Source organism: Glycine soja, chromosome 16 (genome assembly GCF_004193775.1).
Source record: "Glycine soja cultivar W05 chromosome 16, ASM419377v2, whole genome shotgun sequence".
NCBI lineage: Eukaryota > Viridiplantae > Streptophyta > Magnoliopsida > Fabales > Fabaceae > Glycine > Glycine soja.
In genome coordinates this window covers 28855911-28879192 of record NC_041017.1, presented here as the reverse complement: position 1 = coordinate 28879192, position 23282 = coordinate 28855911, and the positions used below count along the sequence as shown (strand labels likewise).

General features: G+C 33.2%; 2 protein-coding genes, 2 long non-coding RNA genes and 1 pseudogene across 4 annotated transcripts; all 5 read left to right on the top strand.

Moving 5' to 3' along the window:
• Positions 1 to 1636: 1636 nt before the first annotated feature.
• LOC114390376 (LRR receptor-like serine/threonine-protein kinase FLS2) lies at positions 1637 to 3718 on the top strand. The gene has a single exon (XM_028351100.1). It carries the CDS (start codon positions 1683 to 1685, stop codon positions 3603 to 3605), a length of 1923 nt encoding a protein of 640 aa, XP_028206901.1. The 5' UTR covers positions 1637 to 1682; the 3' UTR covers positions 3606 to 3718.
• Positions 3719 to 3852: 134 nt separating this feature from the next.
• LOC114389151 lies at positions 3853 to 10525 on the top strand. The gene is made up of 6 exons (XR_003661707.1): positions 3853 to 4541; positions 5884 to 6001; positions 6625 to 6909; positions 7095 to 7299; positions 7531 to 7730; positions 10310 to 10525. It is a non-coding gene; the product is annotated as an uncharacterized LOC114389151 (long non-coding RNA).
• A 4550-nt stretch (positions 10526 to 15075) lies between these two features.
• On the top strand, positions 15076 to 16753 carry LOC114389218 (annotated as a pseudogene).
• A 2775-nt stretch (positions 16754 to 19528) lies between these two features.
• Positions 19529 to 20155, top strand: LOC114389500. The gene is made up of 4 exons (XR_003661784.1): positions 19529 to 19597; positions 19692 to 19848; positions 19929 to 19998; positions 20078 to 20155. It is a non-coding gene; the product is annotated as an uncharacterized LOC114389500 (long non-coding RNA).
• Positions 20156 to 20345: 190 nt separating this feature from the next.
• LOC114389935 (pumilio homolog 24-like) lies at positions 20346 to 21167 on the top strand. The gene is made up of 5 exons (XM_028350635.1): positions 20346 to 20373; positions 20466 to 20593; positions 20755 to 20808; positions 20918 to 20979; positions 21101 to 21167. Exons 1-5 carry the CDS (start codon positions 20346 to 20348, stop codon positions 21165 to 21167), a joined length of 339 nt encoding a protein of 112 aa, XP_028206436.1.
• Positions 21168 to 23282: the final 2115 nt, after the last annotated feature.

The window sequence follows — 23282 nt, the reverse complement described above, 5'->3', positions numbered from 1 at the left end:
AATGTTGTCTAAATGATATTTGATGCGAATGGTGCATCAGAAGAAGTCTTGAGAGCTTCCCTTTTGAGTCTGTGTAGGAGTGGCTATGGGGATGGTTAAAGCGTTAAAGTTGGTTACTGATCTCGGGCTTTTCCAGATTATTTTTGAGTCTGATTGCAAATTGGTTGCAGATAAAAGTCAACAGTTTTTCGTTACATTCCTACTTGTATTTACCAAACTATCATGAATGAAATGCCTTGTAAAGAGGGGCATGAACTTTTTGTAGGTCTTATGCTTACTCTTTTTGAAACATTTTCAGTTGTTTTGGTAGACAGGGACAGAATTGTTAGGGTCGATGTTTCTTTTTGAAGGGCAGAATCTATGTATAGTGTCAAATAAGTAGGTGTAATTGTTAAGTTTTATGGTGGTGAACTTAATGGAATTAGTTATAACGATCCCGCTATGGTAAAAAAATATGCTAGACTTGTTCAAAATTAGGTGAAATTTTTGAATTAGATCATGCTACTTTAAAATCAAATGATGTTTTTTGTAGCAGACTTTGTTCCTCTAAAGAAGTAAAACATGTCATGAAGTTTGTTTTTGTGAAATAATTGGAAACTATAAAATTATGACTCAAACTGATTAAATATAAAGTCAAATTCATAAAACTAAGTGATTTTTAATAATTTTTTTGCCACTAGTGAGAGTTTAAAAAAGTGTGTGATACTATAATCAGTATTCTCTTTTTACAATAAAAAGATATTGAAATATAGGAATAGTGTAGTACGAATTAAGATGAGTGTGAGTGACTTCTGACGAAAAAAATAAAGAAAATATATTATGAAAAGTTAGTGTATGTATATTCTACTAAAAATACTTTCTACTTGTAGCTAAATGTGAATAATCCCAGTCATTTTCCACTAAGGACGCACAGACTTGGAACCATCAATATTGCTTACAGTGATGGAAGATGTAATTATAAAATCATTATTATAAAAAGCTACTGAGCTCCGAGAATCGTAACGGGTCATTCTCTCTTCTTTTTCAGTTTTTGTTGAACTCAATCAACTAGTGTCCAAGGCACTAAGTTAGTGGCTTCCACGAAGTGAAGTCAGGGTAAGGCGAAGTGGCCGTTAGAGGCACATGGCTGTACAAAATGGTGTGTGCATGGATGGCAATTCCATGATACGAGCATCAACAATTTTTGGTTTTCAAATATCTCTAATAGTCTAATGACATTAACTAAAACTTTGATCTTTTTGCTAAGTCGTGTAATTTATATAACCGACTATATCTAGTGGAATAAAATTTTGTTGTTTTTATTGTTGTAATCTTATGACATTAACATACATTCTCTCCATTCATGTCAAATTCATTCCTATAATTAGTTTTTCATGATTCACATTTCAAACTCCATCATTAACCAACCAACACTTTATTTTTTATTTTTAATCTGAGATACCCTTCAGCTGAGAATAAAAAAATAATTCCTAAAGATACTAAAATTCGTTTAAAAAGCTAACCTCTTTCGACATATTTTTTTTTATATGCAAACTCGTATGGAACCCTTAATCACATAATTAAAAGACAAAAATTATATATGAATCATGCCACATGGTCTTGGTAACAACACCTTAAATACTAGTAAGCCATAAGTTGTCTGAGACAAGTACCACTAGTTCTTAATTCTGAAACATCTCCAAATGGCCACATACACACGAAGCGAATCCTTAATGTTCCTTCTCATTTTCTCAACTTTAACCTCAATTTCAGAGCCATGTCACATGGTGGACAAAGAAGCATTACTAGAATTCAAGAGCAGGATCATCTCTGACCCTTCAAAACTGCTGCATTCTTGGACACCTTCCTCTGACTGTTGCCACAATTGGGAAGGCATCGCATGTGGTTCCACCGGCAGGGTCATCAGCCTCACTCGAACTGGTGTAGTGTACGACGTCGATGACATCCCTCTAGAAACATACATGTCAGGAACGTTATCACCTTATCTTGGAAACTTGTCAGGTTTGCAAGTTTTGGACCTTAGCAATCTGAAGCAGTTGCATGGTCCAATGCCTCCAGAACTGGCCAAGTTATCCCACTTGAGAAAACTTTTTCTCTACTCAAACAAGTTCACTGGTGGCATTCCAGCAACATTCCAAAACCTTTCACGGCTTGAAAATTTGTACCTTGACAACAACCAATTATCTGGTAATGTTCCTTCTTCTGTCTTTGCCTCATTGAAATATCTTTCAGAACTTAGTCTATCTGGGAACAAGCTTTCTGGGAGGATTCCTTCTTCCATTGGAAGCATGGTGTTTCTCACTAGGCTTGATATTCACCAAAACAATTTCCATGGCAACATTCCTTTTAGCATTGGCAATCTTGTGAATCTCAAGGGCTTGGATTTCTCATATAATCAGATTAGTGGAAGAATTCCAGAGTCAATTGGGAGGCTCTCGAATTTGGTTTTTCTAGATCTGATGCATAATAGGGTCATTGGGAGCCTCCCTTTTCCTATTGGGGATTTAATTTCTCTAAAGTTTTGCAGGTTATCAGAAAACATGCTAAATGGCATTTTACCTTATTCCATTGGAAAACTCAAGAATGTGCAAAGGCTAATTCTTGAGAACAACAAACTCACTGGGATGTTACCTGCCACCATTGGCCATCTAACCAGCTTAACCGATTTATTTCTTACAAACAATGAATTCAGTGGCGAAATTCCACCTTCCTTTGGCAATTTAATTAACCTTCAAACACTTGATTTGTCAAGGAACCAACTTTCTGGTGAACTTCCTCATCAACTTGCTAAACTAGATAGTTTGCAAACCTTAGACTTGTCATTCAACCCACTAGGACTAGCCAAAGTACCCAAATGGTTTTCCAAATTGAGAGTTTTTCAGTTAAAATTGGCTAACACAGGGATTAAAGGCCAACTTCCACAGTGGCTCTCATATTCATCCGTGGCAACCCTTGATTTGTCAAGCAATGCATTAACGGGGAAATTGCCTTGGTGGATTGGAAACATGACTCACCTTTCCTTCCTGAACCTCTCAAACAACGAGTTTCATTCGTCCATCCCGGTGACATTCAAGAACCTCTCTTCTCTGATGGACCTTGATCTTCACTCCAATAAGCTCACAGGCTCTCTCAGAGTGGTGTTTGAGAAAGAGGTTCAGTTTTCACTAGGCCATTTCAACACCATTGACCTATCCAACAACAAGTTTTGTGGCCCCATCGGTGAGAACATTGGAGAAAAGGCCTCAATGAGTTCAATTAAATTTCTTGCATTGTCACACAACCCTTTGGGAGGATCTATACCACAGTCAATTGGGAAACTGAGAGAATTGGAGGTTCTGGACCTTGAGGACAGTGAGCTCTTGGGGAACATACCTGAAGAACTTGGTTCTGTTGAAACGTTAACAAAGATTAACCTTTCAAAGAACAAGTTAAGTGGCAACATACCGGACAAGGTCATAAATTTGAAGAGGCTTGAAGAGTTTGATGTGTCAAGGAACCGACTCAGAGGGAGGATCCCTCCACATACGGCCATGTTCCCTATATCAGCTTTTGTTGGTAATCTTGGACTGTGTGGGCCACCACTTCCTCCTTGTAAACTTTGCTAAGTGTTATACATTTTTTATTTATTTAGACTAAGGATATTTTCTAATCAATACTCACATTAATTCTTTTTGAATTGCAGAAATTATAGAAGCAAGTTTTATCTCTTCTAATAAAATCTTTTTCATTTACATAGTCAAGAATATATGTTTAAGAAACTCAATTATTTATCAAACTAAATATACTAAATCTTGTTGTCACATTGATGATTTGTTAGTGTTACATATAGAAATGTATAGCGATCTTAACATTTTTTTATTAGTTAATGTTAATTGTTAATTTTTGTTAAAATATTAGTAAAACATGATTTTTTCCTCCTATTCCCTTCAACTCTTAAATCTTTTCTTCCAAGCTAATAAGCCAACCTTATAACTCCCTTCTCATCCACAAGTTACAACAAAATAAAGATTGTTTGTAACAAAACAAGGCAAAGAGGAAACCATGAAAAGTACATTGTGTTCATTTTCACCCAAGACTCTTCTTCACAGTAACGCCACACGAGCTGTCACATTAACTATACTCTACAAACAGCAGATCATATTCCTCCACTCAATGACGTAATATGGCAAATAATAAGATTGAGGAGGTACAATTACTTACCAAAAACTGCATAGATAATGTAGAATCCAGAGTTTGTTACAGGCTTTTCAGTGAAGCAACCCTGATTCTAGAGAGGTGCAATAGTACCCTACCACTGCACCAACCCGGTTTTCCTGTGGTTACAAGAATCCTCCACCCACCACACCCAACCTCTGTTATGTTGTGTTGTGTCGTGTGTGTTTCCGTAAATTAAGATCTGGTTGGCAAATTGATATAGAAGCGTACGAATCTCGTCCATCGAGGCATAGCTTGTTTTTGCTATGGGTTGGAGATACAACGTTGGATTGTTCCTCATAGTCACTGTTGTTATTATTTGGTTCACCTCCGCCGAAGTTACCCAGGTACCTTACGCATTTACTATATTCTTAAACCTTTGTTTTTTGTAATAATTGAATGACGTTAAATAATTAGTCCTAGTCCTATCACTCAATCAAAAACAAGATGCAAGTTAATGTTTGACTTTATGCTCAAACCTCCAAAATCCTACGGATCTATTTTTTTTTTATCATTATTATCACAAAAGTAGATACAAGATCTAGTGTGGGGAAACGAAGGGTAGTTAAAGTATAGGCTTGTATATTTGCCTGCACTTGAGTTACATACAAATGTATTTCAATTTTTATTTTCGATTCCAGGTCAACGATTTTGTTAATTCAGCATTTCAACGTTTATAATTCAATCATGTAATCCTACAGTCGAGAACTATGTCCATTGGTGAAGTGGAACAAACAATTAATTCGTATAGCGAACCTGAAAACATTTGGTCATCTTGGTTTTGACTGAATGAGAACTGCATCCCTGTATCATTTCCAGTTATATCTAATGTTGTTGTATGTTACATATGTCCACTAGAGGACACTATGCTTGTTGTTTTATATTTGCAATTTATTAGCTTCTCTTGAAAGATGTCATTTCCCTTCAATCTTCTTGTAACAAAACCTATGATTCATATTTCATTATCTGCAAAGGGGGAGATCATATTTTCTTCAAACTTCAAACACCCTTGTTGTTTAAATCCTGCTCGAGGGGTATCTTAGTATCTATTTAATATTTATACATTATCGTGCAACAATGTCAGCATCCAAGTTTTATACCTCCTAATAATTTTCTGAACAATTTTTTTTTCTGATTATTGGTGTGTTTAACACTATCATATCTAACTTGACAGTCTTGCATAAATGGGAGTGTTTTTTTTTTTTTTTAATGAAACATTACTTTCAAAATCAACTAATTTCATTATTCGGGTGTGTACGTATGTGACTTTTTAGTTGAATAGTTAAATTAAGTTGTCTTGGCTGTTTGATTGAGTATTCGAAAGCCCCAATATGATATGATACTTGGGCAATTTGCGATTTGCCTTTCAAGAAAAGTATCAAGCTAGTATGGAGATTAAGGACTTGTGTTTTTCTACATTCTCAATTTACAATATAACTGCAAATCGCACTCTCACTGCTTAAATAATCAATTTCTCTCTATTTTTTTTCCTCACTTGTATTCAATAGAATTATAACTATTTTTTTCCTTTTCTAATAGGGATCACTTAACCTTCCTTCATTATTAGGGGTTGCCTACTTGCCTTTAATATATTTCTAACTTCTTCCCAATTTGCTTACTAACTCCGTGTTCTGTATCTAACAAATACCTTATTTTTCTAATAAGGATGGCTTTTTTGCATGTTTGCAGAACCCAAAATTCCTCATCTGTATCTCCATCAACAACAATAAACTCATCAGGGGAGCAAAGAGAAGAAACAGATTGCAGTATCATCACTAAAATCAACGACAATGACATTCCTAATAAGGTAATTATCATGTAAACTCTAGTTCCTTAAACCACAAGCACCACATTTCTAATTGTACAATATCATGCTGTCTTGCACTGATCTACAACAGATGGTAAATTTTAGTGAGCTAGGTGTGAAGGTTTGCATTAAAGAAAAAAATGAAGCCTATGTGGCTGTTGCAGAACTCAGTATCAAACCCTAACCTATTTTGACAAATACATTATCATTTTAGATATTGTATCAGTGCAGGAAAATCCCATCTTGCTTCGACAAAGCTTGTGATTCACTATTGTTCTTTTTCTTTGAAACAACCCAAACGAATTTTATTAACACAAACTTGTTTTTCTTTTCTTTTTTACAGTAACACAAACTTGTTATGCAACAAGGAGTGACCAAATTAAACAACCACAGCTTTTCATAAATATTAAGTTTCTAACTATGCATTAACCAAAATTATACCCACTCAAAGAAGGAGTAATTAAAGATTTTAAGTTTGGAATGCAGCCATGCCCAAGATTTAAGGATGTCAATTTAATTATACCTTCAAAGACTATTGAAGATAATATCATTTCTCACATTCCACAGAGACCATAGTATTTGCCAAACTTTCCCACCATTTTTTCCTTTAATGATCCCTGCAGAGTGCTGTAAGAAATGAAACCAAGGGTCTTGTTTCCTAGTTATTTCCTCCAAATTCCCACAGAATGGGCAATTATAGTTACCATCTTGAAGAGCAATCCCTCTTTTCTTTTATGATTAGAGCTTGTTGGGATTCAGTTCTTGGCTACTCTCCATAGCAGATGCAATACTGAAGGTGGAGCACAAACAAGAATCAAAGGGTAGTGGACTGACTGGACTCAATAGTGTTTAGATCTTGGGTCAAAGCTAGCCTCTGTCAACAGAACTAACTTCTCCTTTTAGGATTGGTAAGTTTTTCCTCTTGTGTGTCATTACGGTTCTTCTTCATGTGTTGCTGTTGTTGTAACTGCTTTTCTTTATTGTGTGTTCATCATGGGACCTTTTTGGCCTTTGTATTTTGTTGGGCTGCTTCCTTTCACATCTTGTGATTTGGAATTAATACCTATTAATATTATATATTCTTATTTGCTAGCTGACGGAAAATGCATTCGTTCCTATGGTGCCAAATGCACCAGCCGAGCTTCAATTTCCTGTAGTGAGTTTTCTTGGTACTGATTTGGTGTTGTTGATCATCAACAATTGCATTGAAGCGGTTTCGGTTTCGGTTTGGGTTTCGGTGAGTGGAGATTATCACCGAACTGGATTCCATTTCTAGCCCCTTAAGAACTGGATGAACGGTTAGTATGAAGACTTTAATTCAATTTATTTCTGGGCTTGCATTTTCGTTTTTGCTTATCTGCCATATTTTGCTTTAGGTGTTTCTGTAGTTAATTAGTTTCAATCATTGACTATGACTGTAAGTTAAGTCTGCATTATAAAAAAAAACTAGAAAGCAACTCTGTCTCTTTGAAAAGGATGAATTAATGAATAGATTGTAATGTTTCAATTCTTTCGTGGACATATTGCAGTAGGGTTCTTCAATAGGCTATGAATATTGCTCAAAGTGGTTTAAGTGAGGATGCATTAATTTGTCATGGGGTTTGTATGTGTTGGACCTGCTGGTTTTTTGTGCTCACTTGGTGTATATGATGTTTCGGTCCTAGGCTTATTTGCTTACTCCAAGTTTCATTCCTTGAAAAGTTGTTGCTACCGCTTCTACACATTACAAGTACGTACTCTTTGGATGGATTGAAAAGTATTGACATATATGGTTGACATATTCTTTCCTTTGTTGTTATCTTAATATTTAAACACAAAATCTACAACAAGATTTTACACAATAGCTGGATTGAGAAATGTGAAATCCCTTAAACAGAGACATTATTAGAAAGTCTTTGTAAAGCATATACAGTCAACTTATACGATACAGTTGCAGTCCAGTTTTTATTTTGGCCCATGTACTTTGTGTTTATACACTTTAATTTGTATATTTGATATCAAAGTTTTTTTTTTTTACCTTCATGAATTTCCCTAGGTACAAATATGAAAGCCAGGCCATGTTACAATTAAGAACATTCTCTTTCTTCGTGTCATGAATAGTGTGTTCGATAATTTTTAAGTCTCTAGCCATCCTTTTAAGCTAAATGACCCATGCATGTTTCATGATCCCTTTTTTCTAAAAAGACTTAATTAAATTTTTCAAACCTGAAATATAGGTCATTTTCATATTATTATTTATTAATTTTTTTTAACCAAGTACTTCAAAAAAAATTCAGTTTCATTCTACTACGTGTTGTTAGTCACCTTACGTTAGATGATGATGTAACAAATGGAGTGTCACGTTATCATGCTCAACCACTGATATTTCATTGTCTCGCCATCACTTTCAATGACGTGTCAATGATTGGGTATAATGATGTGATATTTCGTCTACCACGTCATCACTTAACAAAAGAAGATTAACGACAGGTAATAAATTGAAACATAAAAAAATTTCAAGTAGGTATTTGACAAAAAATGAATTTTTAGATAATAATATTCAAGTATAAAAAAATTATTTAAACCATATATAATTTGTGTTTTGTAGTCTATGATAAATGTACACATATAACATGTTATGTCTCCCCTCACTTTTTCTTCATTATTATCTGGACCCAAAATATATATTTCACCCGTTGATCTTGTTCGTTATCTTTTAACTTTATCCAGATATTAATGTAAGCATCCTAACTCTTTAATTTCATCTTTAATACTATCTTATTAATAATCTAGTTCAATTTATTAAACATGATAAATTGATAGATGAGTTATTGTAAATTTTAAATAGTGTTTTTTTATTCCTACCAATAAAAAATATCTTATTGTTTTAATGTATTTCTTATTTTGAATGAGAAATTACTTTTAAAAAAATGGGATAAAGTTTCTTAAGTCTATATAAAAGTTAATTACATATATGTTCATCAAGTTATTTTAATTAGTTTTTAGTTTTTGACAAGTTTATAAATATTTGATCAAATAAAAGTATTTGATAAACGATTTTTTGTTATTAACTTATAAAATTTGCTTTTAAACAAACTTAAATTTACGATTACCATTTTTATTTTTATTTATTTTGATAAAAAAATTTCTTGTCATTTGTTAACTAAAAAATTATTTTTCAGATTGACTTAATTAAATTTATCATACATGAAAAATAGACTATTTTTATGTTACTACCTAAAAATTTCATTTTTTGTCAAATAACTATCTATAAAAATTTTATGTTTCAACTTACTATCTGTCAATAGTCTTCCTCCATTAAGTGATAATGTGACTGATATATCATTGTCACGTCACCACTCAATGGAAGACGACTAGGAAGTAAAATAAAGCTGAAAATTTTTCAAGTACTTGGTTATATTTATGTATTGAGATTATTGCTTCATGTACTTTCAATGTTTCTTTATTTAATAGTATTTATTCAATAATAATTTGAATATGATATATTGTTTGAATTGATTATGTCTTTAGTTTGCATATTTGGATTTATTTAACAAATAAAAAAAAACAAAAATGACATCCTTTCTAAAATAATTGATGGCATAAGTACCATATAACATCATTTTTGTCAAAACCGATGTTGTATAATACAACATGAGTTATTCCATAATCAATGTCATTTTTTTCTTTTTCTTTTCTATTTATTACTATACCACATCGGTTTCAGAGAGAACTAATACTATATAATGGATTTCAACATTATTTTTTTATAACCAGTGTTAAAATGACTTACTTTTAACGATGGTCATCTCAATATCATGTCAAACTCGATGTTGAATATAAAAAAACCAATATAGAAAAACCAATGTTAAATATTAATTTTATAATAGTGAAATAAGCACAATACCAAAGGGGAATATATGCCATAAGTGACTTTAGCATATATTTGTCGAATGGTTACACTATGATATTGATTGGCTCGAAGATTATGGCTCAAACTTGATTGTGGAATTGTTGTTGTTTCACTATTTTTCCTTAAAAGGAATTTAAAATATATTATTTATGAAAGAATTATTGATGTTATCAACAATTGTTTAAAATTGATAACAATTTTTTAAAAACTGAAACCAATATACTGAAACTAAATTAGTTTTAGTTTTTAAAATTTTAAAACTAGAAAAACACGCCAACTAAAGCCTACGTTATTTATTGTTTTTTATTAATTTCATTAAAAAAGCTTAATTATATTTTAATCCTCAACTATCATTCATAATTATATAAATTTGATCTAGTAGTAACAGTAACCGTGACAATATATGATATATGTAGGTTACATATTTGTTATAATTTTCAAGGAAGCATCAAGAGGATGCATGTGTTTAGGGAAGCCAACTACGTAACAAATTGTCTAGCTAAACATGATTTGCAGGTATCTTCAGAGTGTCATATTTTTTTATGTTAAGAATTTTATTCGTAATAATATGTTAGCAAATTTGGCTTGTTTTCCTTTTCTCATAAGATTTTAGTTTGTCATAGGAAGTTAATTTACCATAAAAAATATATTAGTACATAAATGTGTACTTTTAATCTCTCATTTAAGCTATGAATTTATTATTAATATATATTGTAGAAGTTTAAAGTTTAATGGCCCAGTGGTTATAGTGTTGTTGGTTAACTTTAAGGTTGGGGATTCATACTCTATGTTCAATATTTTGGATAATTTGTTTCCAATTATTGCATGCCACGCCTTGGAACATCTCATCATTTAAGCTATGAATTTATTATTAATATATATTGTAGAAGTTTAAAGTTTAATGGCCCAGTGGTTATAGTGTTGTTGGTTAACTTTAAGGTTGGGGATTCATACTCTATGTTCAATATTTTGGATAATTTGTTTCCAATTATTGCATGCCACGCCTTGGAACATCTCATCATTTTCACATTTACCCGATAGCAACAATTAAAATCTTTTTTTTTTTTGAAAGAAACTCGCTCATATTATTTCCAATACAATCTGTTGGGTAATAAAATCAGGCATACAAGCAAAGAACTAGGGGCCAGCTTGAGAATTAGCCGCTCTTGCTAAACTATGAGCATCTAGATTCGCTTGTCTCCTTACATGACAAACATTAAAGTTTGGTAAATCTTGCAATAACCTGCAACATTGTGCTATAATAACACCAAATTCTAGGGGGAGGTTTCCAACTAGAAATATGGTTTAGATGAGAAACCTGTGTGGTTGAATCCTCACAACTTCTAGCAATGGTCCACTCCTTCAAGTAATCCCAAGCACCCAAGATTAATTCTTGAACTTCCCTAGCTCTATGACCACCCCATATCACCTTGTTCCTGCTACCAGCTCCTGAAACCTCCATACAAAAAGCAAAGCAAAACTGCAAAATGCTTTCACATCCCACCCCAATACTCTCAACCTTATCCCATAGCCTTGATGCAAAACTACACCCCCACATGGATGTGCCAACTGTTTTCCAAGGATTGATCACAAAATGGGCAAAGTCCTTGGCAATATTCAATTCTACGTTATGGTAGGCAATCACGACAGAAACACCAAACGAAAATTTGAACTTTCGGGGGGATGTGAATCTTCCAAATGCTCGTCCAGTCTCCTTGACATCAAGCTGTTGCTATCTACCAAGCTAATGTTCTAGGTTCCTTTCTCAACATCAATAAGATCCCTGACCAATAGATTCGGTTCCAGGATCACTTGCGGCTTCGTGGCATACATACTTTGGGCATTTCGAATCCATGCAACATCCATATCTTAGTAAATATTTATTTTATAATTGAAAATTTATAAAATATATTACTATATTAATTTTTTTTATAAAGTAAAATATTTATTTTATTCTGTTTTGATTTTTTAATGTAATAAGATTTTTTTAAGCTCAGTGGTTAGTTTCAATTATACTTGGTTTGTTGAGATTATGTTTATAAATATCACTTTTTTTTAGCCAAAAGATATTATCTTGGGAGATGAGTAGAATTAGATTGTCCTGCAGGTAAAAAATTATTTTCAAAATTCCCATGAGGGAAGTAACGTACTGGCCCGGAGAATCCTTGCCGCCAAACTACCCGGATTATCCATAATCGACCATCCTTGCATTCCCAAGAGTGACAAATTGAAAGCTTTACTATCATGAAAATCCATCCCTCTTTATCCTTGCTCTGGGTAAGCTTATCCCATCGCAACCAGTTTACAGTCCGACTTGCTTAAAATCTTAGGACATATAATATTTGTGAATGTTTTGTTGTATGAAAGATTATATATATCATAACATTATTGTCAAAATTATCATACACTTAACAATTAATCAAAACTATTTGTAAAAATTTTATAAACATATCTATAAAAGACAAAAAATAATATAAATGAAATTTTTAAAAAATTACCACAACATTTAACACTCTTATCTTTTAGACATATATTTATCACTATGAAATAAACAATATTAATATTATATATACTAGGAGAAAATAGGCACCTCGTGCCTAGCTCATTTCCTTTACATTTTTTTAAATAAAAAAGAAAAATAATAGAAATTAGTGGGTGATTTGAGATAAAATAGGTATAAAAATATGCGCAACAAAACACTCTATTCCTTTATCGTTATAGATTAATAACATTCTAATTAATATTAATAAATAAAAATTTTATGTATTTATTTAAAATTAATAATTTTAACATTAACATTCATTTATTGGATATTAGTAATGTTAAATATATTTATTGGATATAAAAAATTTCATCAATAAATAAAAATTAATTTATCATTATAATTCCTACAGTATTAATATATATATTAATTAATGAACACATTTATTATAGCAACTTTAATATTTATTATAAATCTTTTTTGTTTACAGAAAACTAGAAAAGTAATGTGTGTTGAACATCATAAAGATACCCAGAATCCGCAAGGTTAAAACATATGGGACCATTTTTCTTTCTTAAAATTTGTATAGTTGAGAAATTATTTTTTTCATTCAAATTACACTAGTATATTGTAAAAAAAATATTAATTCTCCACCAATACTTTTCCTAAACTCGTGCATGAAAGTACGAATGAAGAGTCAATGGGTGGGGGGTATTCATTGGCTCAAAAGAATACACTGACTTCAAAAATTGATCAGAACCAATGAAAGTTAATTTGGTTCGAATTATTAGTTAAATCCAGTTCAATTCAATCAAAAGCAACATGATTGATCGAACGAATTATTAGGGGATGATTAATTTTTTTAAAAAATAATCGTTAATTTCTTGATATTTTAATTTGTTTTTTTAAAACATAAAATAATCATTTTCAAATTAAAATTAACTAAACATGTTTCTAGTTATATTAAAAGGAATGTTTGCATTGTTTAGCAATCTGTATTTAACTTTTTTTTTTGTTGAATAATCTGTATTTAACTAAGGATAATTCAAATAGTACTATTATATGACATTTAAGTTCTCAAAAAGAAAAAAATCTCTCTCTGATTTAAATTTGCTTACTACTACTATGAATGAACTTTTACTGTTACGTATTTTACTTCTTATTTATCTTATTTATAAATAGTACTACTACTACTCAAAATAACATAATGCAGCGGGTTGAGACGACAACATAGGTGACACTGATGTAGCACGAAAAGTAAAATTTGGGAGAAATAACATAACATAAACATAACGTTTATTTACTGATTGATTGATTTAATTTAATTTAATTTATTTTTTGGAGTAAAGGAAGAAAGAGGCACATTTTAGCCCTTAATTCAATGCTTTACCAAGGTAAAAATACCAAATGGGATTTCTTTTAAAAATTATTTATTTAAATAGATCCGTTTTGAAATTATTTATCTCGTGGGTCTCTTTTTATACTACACGGCGCTTCTCCGTTGGGCGCATTCTCTGAAATGGCAACACGTGGCATGGGTTAGGAAGTGGTGGTCTGCCAGGCGCAACCACACGTGGTGGCCTGTCAGGCACTTCCTTCCACGCCTCCCTATAAAATCCCTCCTCCTCTTTCGTTCCATTTGCACTACGAATCATTGAAGTGATTTACGCTCAACTGAGTCTCACTCCTTGCTGTTGTATGTATCATTGTTGAAGTGTTTTATACTGATTACAAATTTTGTTCAAAATTAGTAAATGTTTTTATCTTTGAAATATTATAACATTATTTAATATTTATTTTATTGATGATAATAATGATTATATTTTGTAGGTGCATAAACAAATTGACACGAACGATAAATTGATTATAACTTTATTTATATTTTTTGTGTGATAAATAGTAATTTATTGTAACTTAATAATTTAATATTTGGTTATAATTATGTTGTGTTTATATATGTTATATTTGTTTGTTGATGAAAATAATTATTTATTGTAGTAGTTTTTATGTCCACCACATTATTATTATTATTATTATTATTATTATTATTATTATTATTAGTTAAGCTCATAATTATTGATGTTGTTGGTATATTTTTTTAATAGCCAAAATTTACATAGACGTTACAAATAAATGTCGATTCTTTAACACATTTATGTGTCATTCACATTATCGTTATTTATTTTTATTTATTTTAAAAGCATTGCACAATAAGATTGAAACGTTAAAGTGTCTGGAAGGAAGTGTCTGGCAGACCAACACGTGTGGTCGCGCCTGGCAGGCCACCACGTGTGTGGTCGCGCCTGGCAGGCCACCACTTCCTAACCCATGTCACGTGTCACCATTTCGGGGGAACGCGCCTAACGGAGAAGTGCCTTGTAGTATAAAAAGAGACCGACAAGGTAAATAATTTCAAAACAGACCCGTTTAGGTAAATAATTTGTAAAAGGAACCCCATTTGGTATTTTTGCCGCTTTACCAAACTCTTCCAATTCCATCCCTTCACTTCCTCCACCACGCCTGACCTTTCCCCAACCCCATCATTTCTTCCCTCTTTTCTTCTCTGTCAGGTAACTCTTAACCACCCTAACAATTAACAAAAAATGAATTGTGCTTGTGTTAATTTGTTTGTGTTTTTCGTGAAAATTAATAGTAATAAAACATGTCTTGTATTGTTTGTTCCGTTAAATTTTAGGCGGAGAAAGAAATGGAGTGTTTGGAAGCAGCGTTGAAGACCAGTTTCTGGAAAGACATGGCCCTCAAACAAACGTTGTTGCTAGAGGAGTTCTCGTCCGCGTTTAACGTTCAAAACGTCGTCGCTTCCTCTGACGACTTCTTCCTTGACGACCTCCTCAACCTTTCACTCCTCGAAAACAACAACGAAGAACCCGACCAACAACACAAGAACCATGACTCAACCCCTCAGAACAACCAGGAAAATTACAATTATAACCTCTCCTTCAACGACAACAGTTTCAACACCGAACTCACTATTCCGGCACTCTATTGTCTACTCCACCCTTTTCATTTTCGCATTCAATTATTTATTTAATTTAAAGAATGTTGTTATTTTTATAGGTGGAGGAGGAAGTTGCGGACTTGGAATGGTTGTCTCATTTTGTCGAAGATTCTAATTTCTCGAAATACTTTCTTCCCTTCCCCGCAACCTTAGCGGAGAAAGTGAAATCACCGGAACCGGGAAACACCGGTTTCACTTTCAAGACCCCGGTTCCGGCGAAGACAAGGAGCAAGCCAACGCAAACCGGTGTCTGGGTTTGACCGCTCACGTCATCAACAATAACAACAACAACAACCCCGACAACTTCATCCTCGTCCTCATCTTCGCCCTCGAGTCCGCTGCTTGCTTACGCAGCGAACCCGAGGGTGAAGAAACGCGCTGTTATTGACGGCGCCGTGGCGGCGCGACGGTGCAGTCACTGCGGAGTACAGAAAACACCACAGTGGCGCACCGGGCCACTCGGGGCGAAGACCCTGTGCAACGCGTGTGGGGTTCGCTTCAAGTCGGGTCGGTTATTGCCCGAATACAGACCCGCCTGTAGCCCTACTTTCTCCATCAAGTTGCACTCCAACCACCATCGGAAGGTCCTCGAGATGCGGCGGAAGAAGGAGGTCTTGCTGGAACCCGACACCTCTTCGCCATGGTCGATTCCTGGTTTTTGAATTATTATTATTTTTACGGTTAGAGAAGAAAAAAAAAGGAGGTGTAATAATAGGTAGAGAAAAGAGGTTGGACCAAATGAACCCGGTTCAGTGGGGCCCGGAGTTAGGGTGTACATTTTTTTTCCTTTTAATTTTAACCGTCGTTGGTTGCGGTAGGTGTTAAATGTTAATGTTGGTTGTTAGACATTTTACTATAATGTTATTATTAATTAGGACTTAGGAGACTTTAATATTGAAGAACAATTGTACTTTTTATGAAATTTTGATCAAATTTTAATTATGTGCGTGATGTAATGTAGGGTTATGAAGTGAGATGGGGAATGCATGTGTTTGGAACTGTTTTTGGTTTGGGGCGTGTTTGTTGGAAAGCATGTACTTTATGAATGGAAAGAGCAGAACACAAAAGTGGTTAAAGGCGTTGTACTGGAACCGAATCATGAGGAAGTTGCACGCAAAATGCTGAACCTTTCGCCATCGCTTCCAACAAAAGGAAAAATGTGGCTTGGGGGAATTCAAAAGCTTTGATTTGGGACTTTTGTGTTTAACTAGATTTTGGTGCTGCCTGCCATTGGGGCACACCCTCTGATCCGTGTGATTTTTGGTTTTTGATTTTTTTTTTTTATTGTTGGCCTTGGCCCTGTCCTCACGACGACACATCTTTATCATTTCGAAATGTTGAAAAGATATTATCTATCTATTTTACCGTTATTTTACTACTTTTTTTTGTGTGGCCATGGTTGGAAAAGTATATGGGAAAAGAAAATCTAAGGAAAAAAAAAAAACAAAGGTGGTTTGAATATTATTTGAAGTTTCCTTCGCCATGCTTGGGGGGCAATGACAAAAGTGGAAAATTTGAATCTCTAATTCTCGGTGAAGTGGCTAGCTAGTAGTAATATCTTGGGCGTATTTATGACATTATGAAGTCATTTTCTAATTTTAATTAGAGTAAATAGCTAACACTTAGTAAATGATTTTTATACTATCATTTTATTATATTTTGTCATATGTGGTAATTTAATTGATTTGTATATTTTAGTTATCTTTAAAAGTCATACTTATTATAATTTTTATATTAAAAATGTATAGAAATTAAAAAAATTAAATTATTACTATTGTGAAAATTAAAACTACTGAATATAAAGAACATTCCACCTGACATGGATCCCACGTAGCAATCTTAACACCTAACTTGGCAAGGAAAACTATCAAGGGACCTTTTCCCATTTTACAAAATGTGAAGAAGGGCCACAACAATCATAATAGGTATTTGGAAGCTCCTAATAAAAATAGTTTGGTGCAGTTAGACGTATAGATAATGGTAGCTATAATCGGAAATTTTAGCATTGTTGTGGTACTGCTCGGCTTAAGAAGAATATCTAGGTTCCCATGTCTGTGATATGCGTGTCTAAACTTCTTCCAATGATCTTTGAGAGGTGACGTCAACTGAAAAAAGTTTAATTGAGATAGTGGGTTATAATAATTTCGAAACAAACGGGGAATTTCTTGTAGTTAAATTAGATATTACATATGCATAGAAGGAGGGCATATCTTCTAATGAAGCAGTATTTAACAATTGAATTATATAATGATCACTCTATATCGATCTCTTCTTCTTTTTTTTATGCACACCCACGTTTATTTTATTAGTTTTCTCTTTCTGTTATTTTAACAATACATAATTTCCATAGCATGAAGGAGTTGTAGGCTTAATATTTCTTTTTTTAACAACACATTTCGTTATACAGCTTGCGTGACATATTGTAACTTGTAGGCTTTAAGTTCCCTTATTGAGATAGGGTGTTGTTTATATTTTTGTTTTTGAAAAAGGTAAAAAGGTAGATTCCAGACCAGGATTCACACTGCTGCGTTGGAGTTGTTTGGTAGCTAATGTGTCCAGCATATATCGGTGGGTGGATGAGTTAATTAAGATCGAAGAGCATAAGATCTCAATTGAAATCACGGTCAAATAGAGAAATAAAATAAAATAATTAAATGTGAGTATGCATAAAAAATCTAGTATGATCATGTGTATAATTTAAGTGGTATATTAACTATTAAGTTACTTACTACACTAAATATTGTTTCATCACTATAAGAAAAATGTCATATACTTACAGAGGTTTTTACCTACAAACATGAATTATTGTAGGTAAAAGTAAAAAAAATACTTATACCTACAATTGTTTATCATAGGTAAAATTTTAAAATTTATACCTACTATTATTTGATGTTGATAAAACTCAAAATAATGTCTACTTATGAATACAAAGTGTAGGTAAAATCTCATAAAATTTAAAAAATTAAAACTTACAAATACAAAGTGTAGGTAAAATATCATAAAATAAATACATATTAAAATAAATATTTTTGTTTAAATATAAATGTTATCTAACATGTCCCAAATATTTGATTAAACCATTGAAATAGTGCAGCGATATATTTTTTGGCATGAAATCGCACGGTAATAGTAGTAGTATCCACGTTACTATAGGGTATAAGAAGGGCATAAGGAGAAGTGAAGAGTAGTGACTAGTGAGTTCTATAGAATTAGGGTGAGAAGAACAGAACAAAATCGCCAAAAACCCTAATTGATTGATTGATTCATTTTCATTCCAATGGCGTCCCGAAGAGGTGGAGTCTCACTCCCAGACAGACCTAGCAACAACTCAAGCTCCGTCCTCACGAATATCTCATGCTCCTCCATCGTCACCCGCGGCAAGGAAGCCGCCGGCGACGCTGCATTCGTCACCAAGAAGCTCCTCCGCAGCACCAGCAAGGTCGCGTGGATCACCGACACCACCTTCCTCTTCCTCGTTGTTCTTCTCATTGTCAACAGCTCAACGACCTCGAGCTCCAGTAAGCCAGCTTCCTCGACACCCCTACCCCCAAATAAAATTTGAGGTTTTCTCTCTGATCTAATGTTCCCTTTTTGGACACTCTGCTATATGAACTTCTGCTTTTAGGGTTTCCGGTTGCTATAATTTTTTTTATCGTTTCTAGATTTTGATTATAAAAACCTTACTGTGAGGAGGAGTTTTGTGTATTCTTACGATTAATATATGTCATCAGTTGAGCCGACTAATAATATATTTGCAGAATGTACATTATTTTATCATGGAAAATGGAAAAACACAGGATATTAAATTGCCCTTTTAATATAGATGAGATGATACTATCTTTATCAAGATGATGATGCGTTCAAATATGATAACGTTGCAAATTAGAGTTAAAGAATTCAATTATTTATCATTTATCTTTTCTAAGGGGGCCACGCATACCAACAAGGCAGACTTTAATATGAAATGACTGCACAAAGCTAAAAATGGAGTATACAACTATACATAGAGAAGGACTTAATAGTTGAGAGACATCCAATACAAAGCGAATCAGCAGAAAAAGCATATTCAAAGGCCATTTTTCTTTGCTGTTTAATTTCTTAATCTTTCATGATCACTCCAGATCGAGAGAGAGATGTTAGCTTACTCACCCTGGGACGTGTCATAAATGCGCTTGTGGAACATTCTCCTCATGTGCCTTACAGGTTCATGCTAACATCATGTTGAATCATCATTGTTTATTTAGAATTTGAAAGACATGAGCCTTAAGATTCATGCCAATCAGTTGTGTTGTTTCAGAGATAGTAAGCTTACAAGGATTTTGCGAGACTCCTTGGGAGGGAAAACAAAAACATGTATAATTGCTACTATTTCCCTGTCTGCTTATTGTATGGAAGAAACACTTAGTACATTAGACTATGCTAGCCGTGCAAAAAGCATAAAGAATAAGCCTGAGGTCAGTTACCACTGCTATTGTTCCTTACAAGTTACAATTCTTCTAAAAGTAGTTTTAAAGCTTTGTGTGTTTTTTAATAGGCAAACCAAAAGGTTTCGAAGGCTGTTTTGTTGAAGGACTTGTACATGGAAATTGATAGGATGAAAGAAGGTACACTCACCACCACTATTAGTTTTGGAATGTAGAGAAGATTTTGTATCTTATATTTTGTATAATATGAATATTGCAGATATTCGAGCAGCAAGGGAAAAGAATGGTGTATGTATTTCTCATGAAAGATTTGCCAAGGAAGAAGCTGAAAAGAAGGTCATATATTTGTTTTCAATATCTTCATAACGTAACAATAATACAATTAGGAAGTTTGCAAAGGATCACACATTTTTTATTAAGTTTGAAAAATGTTAGATGTACACCCCAATTTTGGGTGTAGAAAGTGGAAGGAAGAGAGAAATAGAAAGAAAAAAGAAAATGAAGAGAGTGGGAGAAAGAAAAATGAAATGAAAGAGAGGTTGAGATACTGTGTAGGTGTTGAATATAATTGCTGGAAATGTTTTGGCTGTTTTTTTTATTTTTCCCTTTCTTGTATTAACTTGCAAGATTTCAACAGTAAAAAATAGACTCCGAAGATCCCAAGGCTTCGAAGCTCGTTGCCTCAAAGAAGCACAAACTAGACTCCGTTGCTAAAGACAACAAGAACAAGAAGACGACTCCTCTTACCGGCCGAGAACGTCGTCTTCATTCCAAGGTTTCTCTCCTTAATAATTAGAATATCTACGATTTCGCTTTGGATCGTTCCAGGATTTTTGCAATTTCTTTTTTTGTTTTATGCCAATTAATTAATTGTTGAGGCATTTGGAGATTATTTGTTTTGATTGATTAGATGAGATTATGATTGTTTTGTATCAGGAACTAGCAGATGCTAGAAAAAAGAAGAGAAAGCGACATTTCACTCTTGAGCAAGTGAGACATTATTTTTTATTTATTGTTTGTTCTTTCATCAGTTGAATAGAGTGTTGTAACCTTGATGGTTGGGAATTCACCAGGTGGTATTTAATTTAATTTTGAATAGGAGCTTGCACGTCTATGGGAAAAGATGAGACATCATGAGATTGCTAAAGAGGACAGAGCTAAGTATGTTCCTACAACAAGACATTAAGGGCTGATATTTCTTTGTTTATGGCATGCTAATCCTTTTTATTTTTCATTTAATTCTTTATACTATGTCTTACTTGGTACTTTTATATAATTGAAGGCTAGTGACTGAAGCTTTGCAAAAGATGAAGGGGAAGATTCCAGAGATTGCAAAAATGAATGTGTGAATTTGTATTACATTTGCTAGTTATATTTAGCCTTATCTCAAGATCGTAAAGTGATACCGTTGTCTTCATTCTGCAGAAGTTCTCTTGATGTTTAAGAGAAAAATGGGGTAACGAAAATGGATTATCATGTTTAAGCACCTCTCCAATACAAAGAAGTTCTCTTTTTTGAAATTATTTTCTGCTCCTTTCTCCATTCTTATCAATGGAACTTCTTGTTGTTTTTCCAAGGTAAGTGTTTTTCTCTCTCTTGTTTTTGGTGTTTGCTCAGTTCTGTTTTTGCTTTTTTTTTAACGGGTATTCCATTTTGCCTTCTGGGAATTCCCAAGTCCTCCTTATGCATAAAAGCTTTTTCTTTTTTATGTTTCTTTGCCACCTTTAAAAGCCTTTTTTTTCTTTTCATCATCTTGTTATGTTCCAGTGTTCCTACATGTTTTGTTATAGATTCAATGAATTGTATGAGCTCAAATTCTGAATTGGGAGATGTTCTGGATAACTTTAAGTAGATTTTTTCATACCTTTGGTTCCTCTGTTTTGAATTTTGATACCCGTTGCAGTACAATGCATGATTAGTTTCTTAATTTTCATGATTGCGGTTTTAGGTGACTAATAGTTTTGTTGATTCCAATGGTTTTGTTCTCATTGGTCATAAATATAAAACCTTACATTTCAAAGCCTCTTGCCTCCGAGAGAGCCATGAACAAATGTTCTAAGGTTCTAAGTAACATACTACAATCGTGAAGCATTCTGAACAACAAGTAGAATACTAGAATTTCCCTCAGAAGTAAGAACAACTGAAAAAGTAAATGTACATAGTCACTTGAGTTCTATAAATCATGCATTCTAAAGATTTTCTAAACTTCAAAGTCTTCAAAACTGTCGTGCCATATCTTGTAATTGTTATGTATTTTTCTCTTTTATCTACCTATAAAGTGAAACTTATTATTGGTCTAAAAAAATAATGATTTTATCTAAGGTGTCAACTAATTCTGTGAAACAGGGATTTTGAGTGTTGTTTTGAACAGTTAAGGGCTGAATCTGTAAACTAGCACTGCAACACAAGGATAAAGGTACTCAAAAGTCAAAACGTTTTCTTATTAATCTTATTAAGAAACTAATTCCTCTAAATAAAATTATTAATCTTATTAATCTTTATAGGCTTATTAGATTATAATTATAATAAGGAAATCGATACCAGGTTATCTTATTTATGACTCATTCACACTAATAGGTGAATTTATTATGTTCTCTTGATGTTTGTGTTCTTTGTTTCTTCCTCCCCCTAAAGCTCTCTCATTTCCAACATATTTTTTATGAAGGTAGTTGTCTCTCTGGCAAATTTCTATTTTCAGCTTGTGATTGTGAGACTTCTCATGTTAAGTGATTAGAATTACATAATTTATAAGATTAAGGATTTATCAGGTCCAAATTTTGCTGCACTCAGTTAGGTGTCAATCTTTCCACAGGTGTGTAAGCCTGTAACCCAATATGAGTGTAACCACATTAGCAAATAGTATATAGTGCCAAAGGAAAGCAAATTGTATTTTTTCTTGACTACGATGGAACTCTCTCTCCAATTGTTGCAGATCCAGATAAGGCTTTCATGACTAGAAAGGTTTTCCTTTTGTTCCCATTTTTCTCTTGTACTCATATCCATTGAATAAAGCTTATGTTTGTGATTAATCCGAGACTTTGTTTTCTCAAATTAGATGAGAACAACACTAAAGGGTATAGCAAGACATTTTCCCACAACAATCGTGATCGGAAGGTGCAGAGACAAGGTACATTTTCTTCAAAGAAAAATAAGTACAAAAAGTGACATGGAAGTGATTAAATGATTCTTTATTTTTCTTCTCTTGAGAGATTTAATTAGAGTTCTTTCTAATTTTTTTTTCAGGTATATAACTTTGTAAAATTGGCAGAACTTGGCATGGACATCACTGGTCCAACAAAAAGTCCAAAAGCAAGTGAGAGAGAGTTTCTGAAACTAATCAGTGTGTTGAAGATTCTATCTTTTGTTTCTTTCTGGTTTTGCCATTTGTTGCTTTCTTTCAGGGTAATAATAATAATAAAGCAGTGTTGTTCCAATCCACGAGTCAATTCCTGCCAATGATCGAT

Coding starts and splice junctions, on each gene's coding strand:
- LOC114390376 (XM_028351100.1), top strand. CDS start 1,683: ATGGCCACATACACACGAAGCGAATCCTTAATGTTCCTTCTCATTTTC.
- LOC114389935 (XM_028350635.1), top strand. CDS start 20,346: ATGAAAGAGAGGTTGAGATACTGTGTAG. Junction 20,594..20,754: donor AACGTCGTCTTCATTCCAAG/GTTTCTCTCCTT, acceptor GTTTTGTATCAG/GAACTAGCAGATGCTAGAAA. Junction 20,809..20,917: donor GACATTTCACTCTTGAGCAA/GTGAGACATTAT, acceptor AATTTTGAATAG/GAGCTTGCACGTCTATGGGA.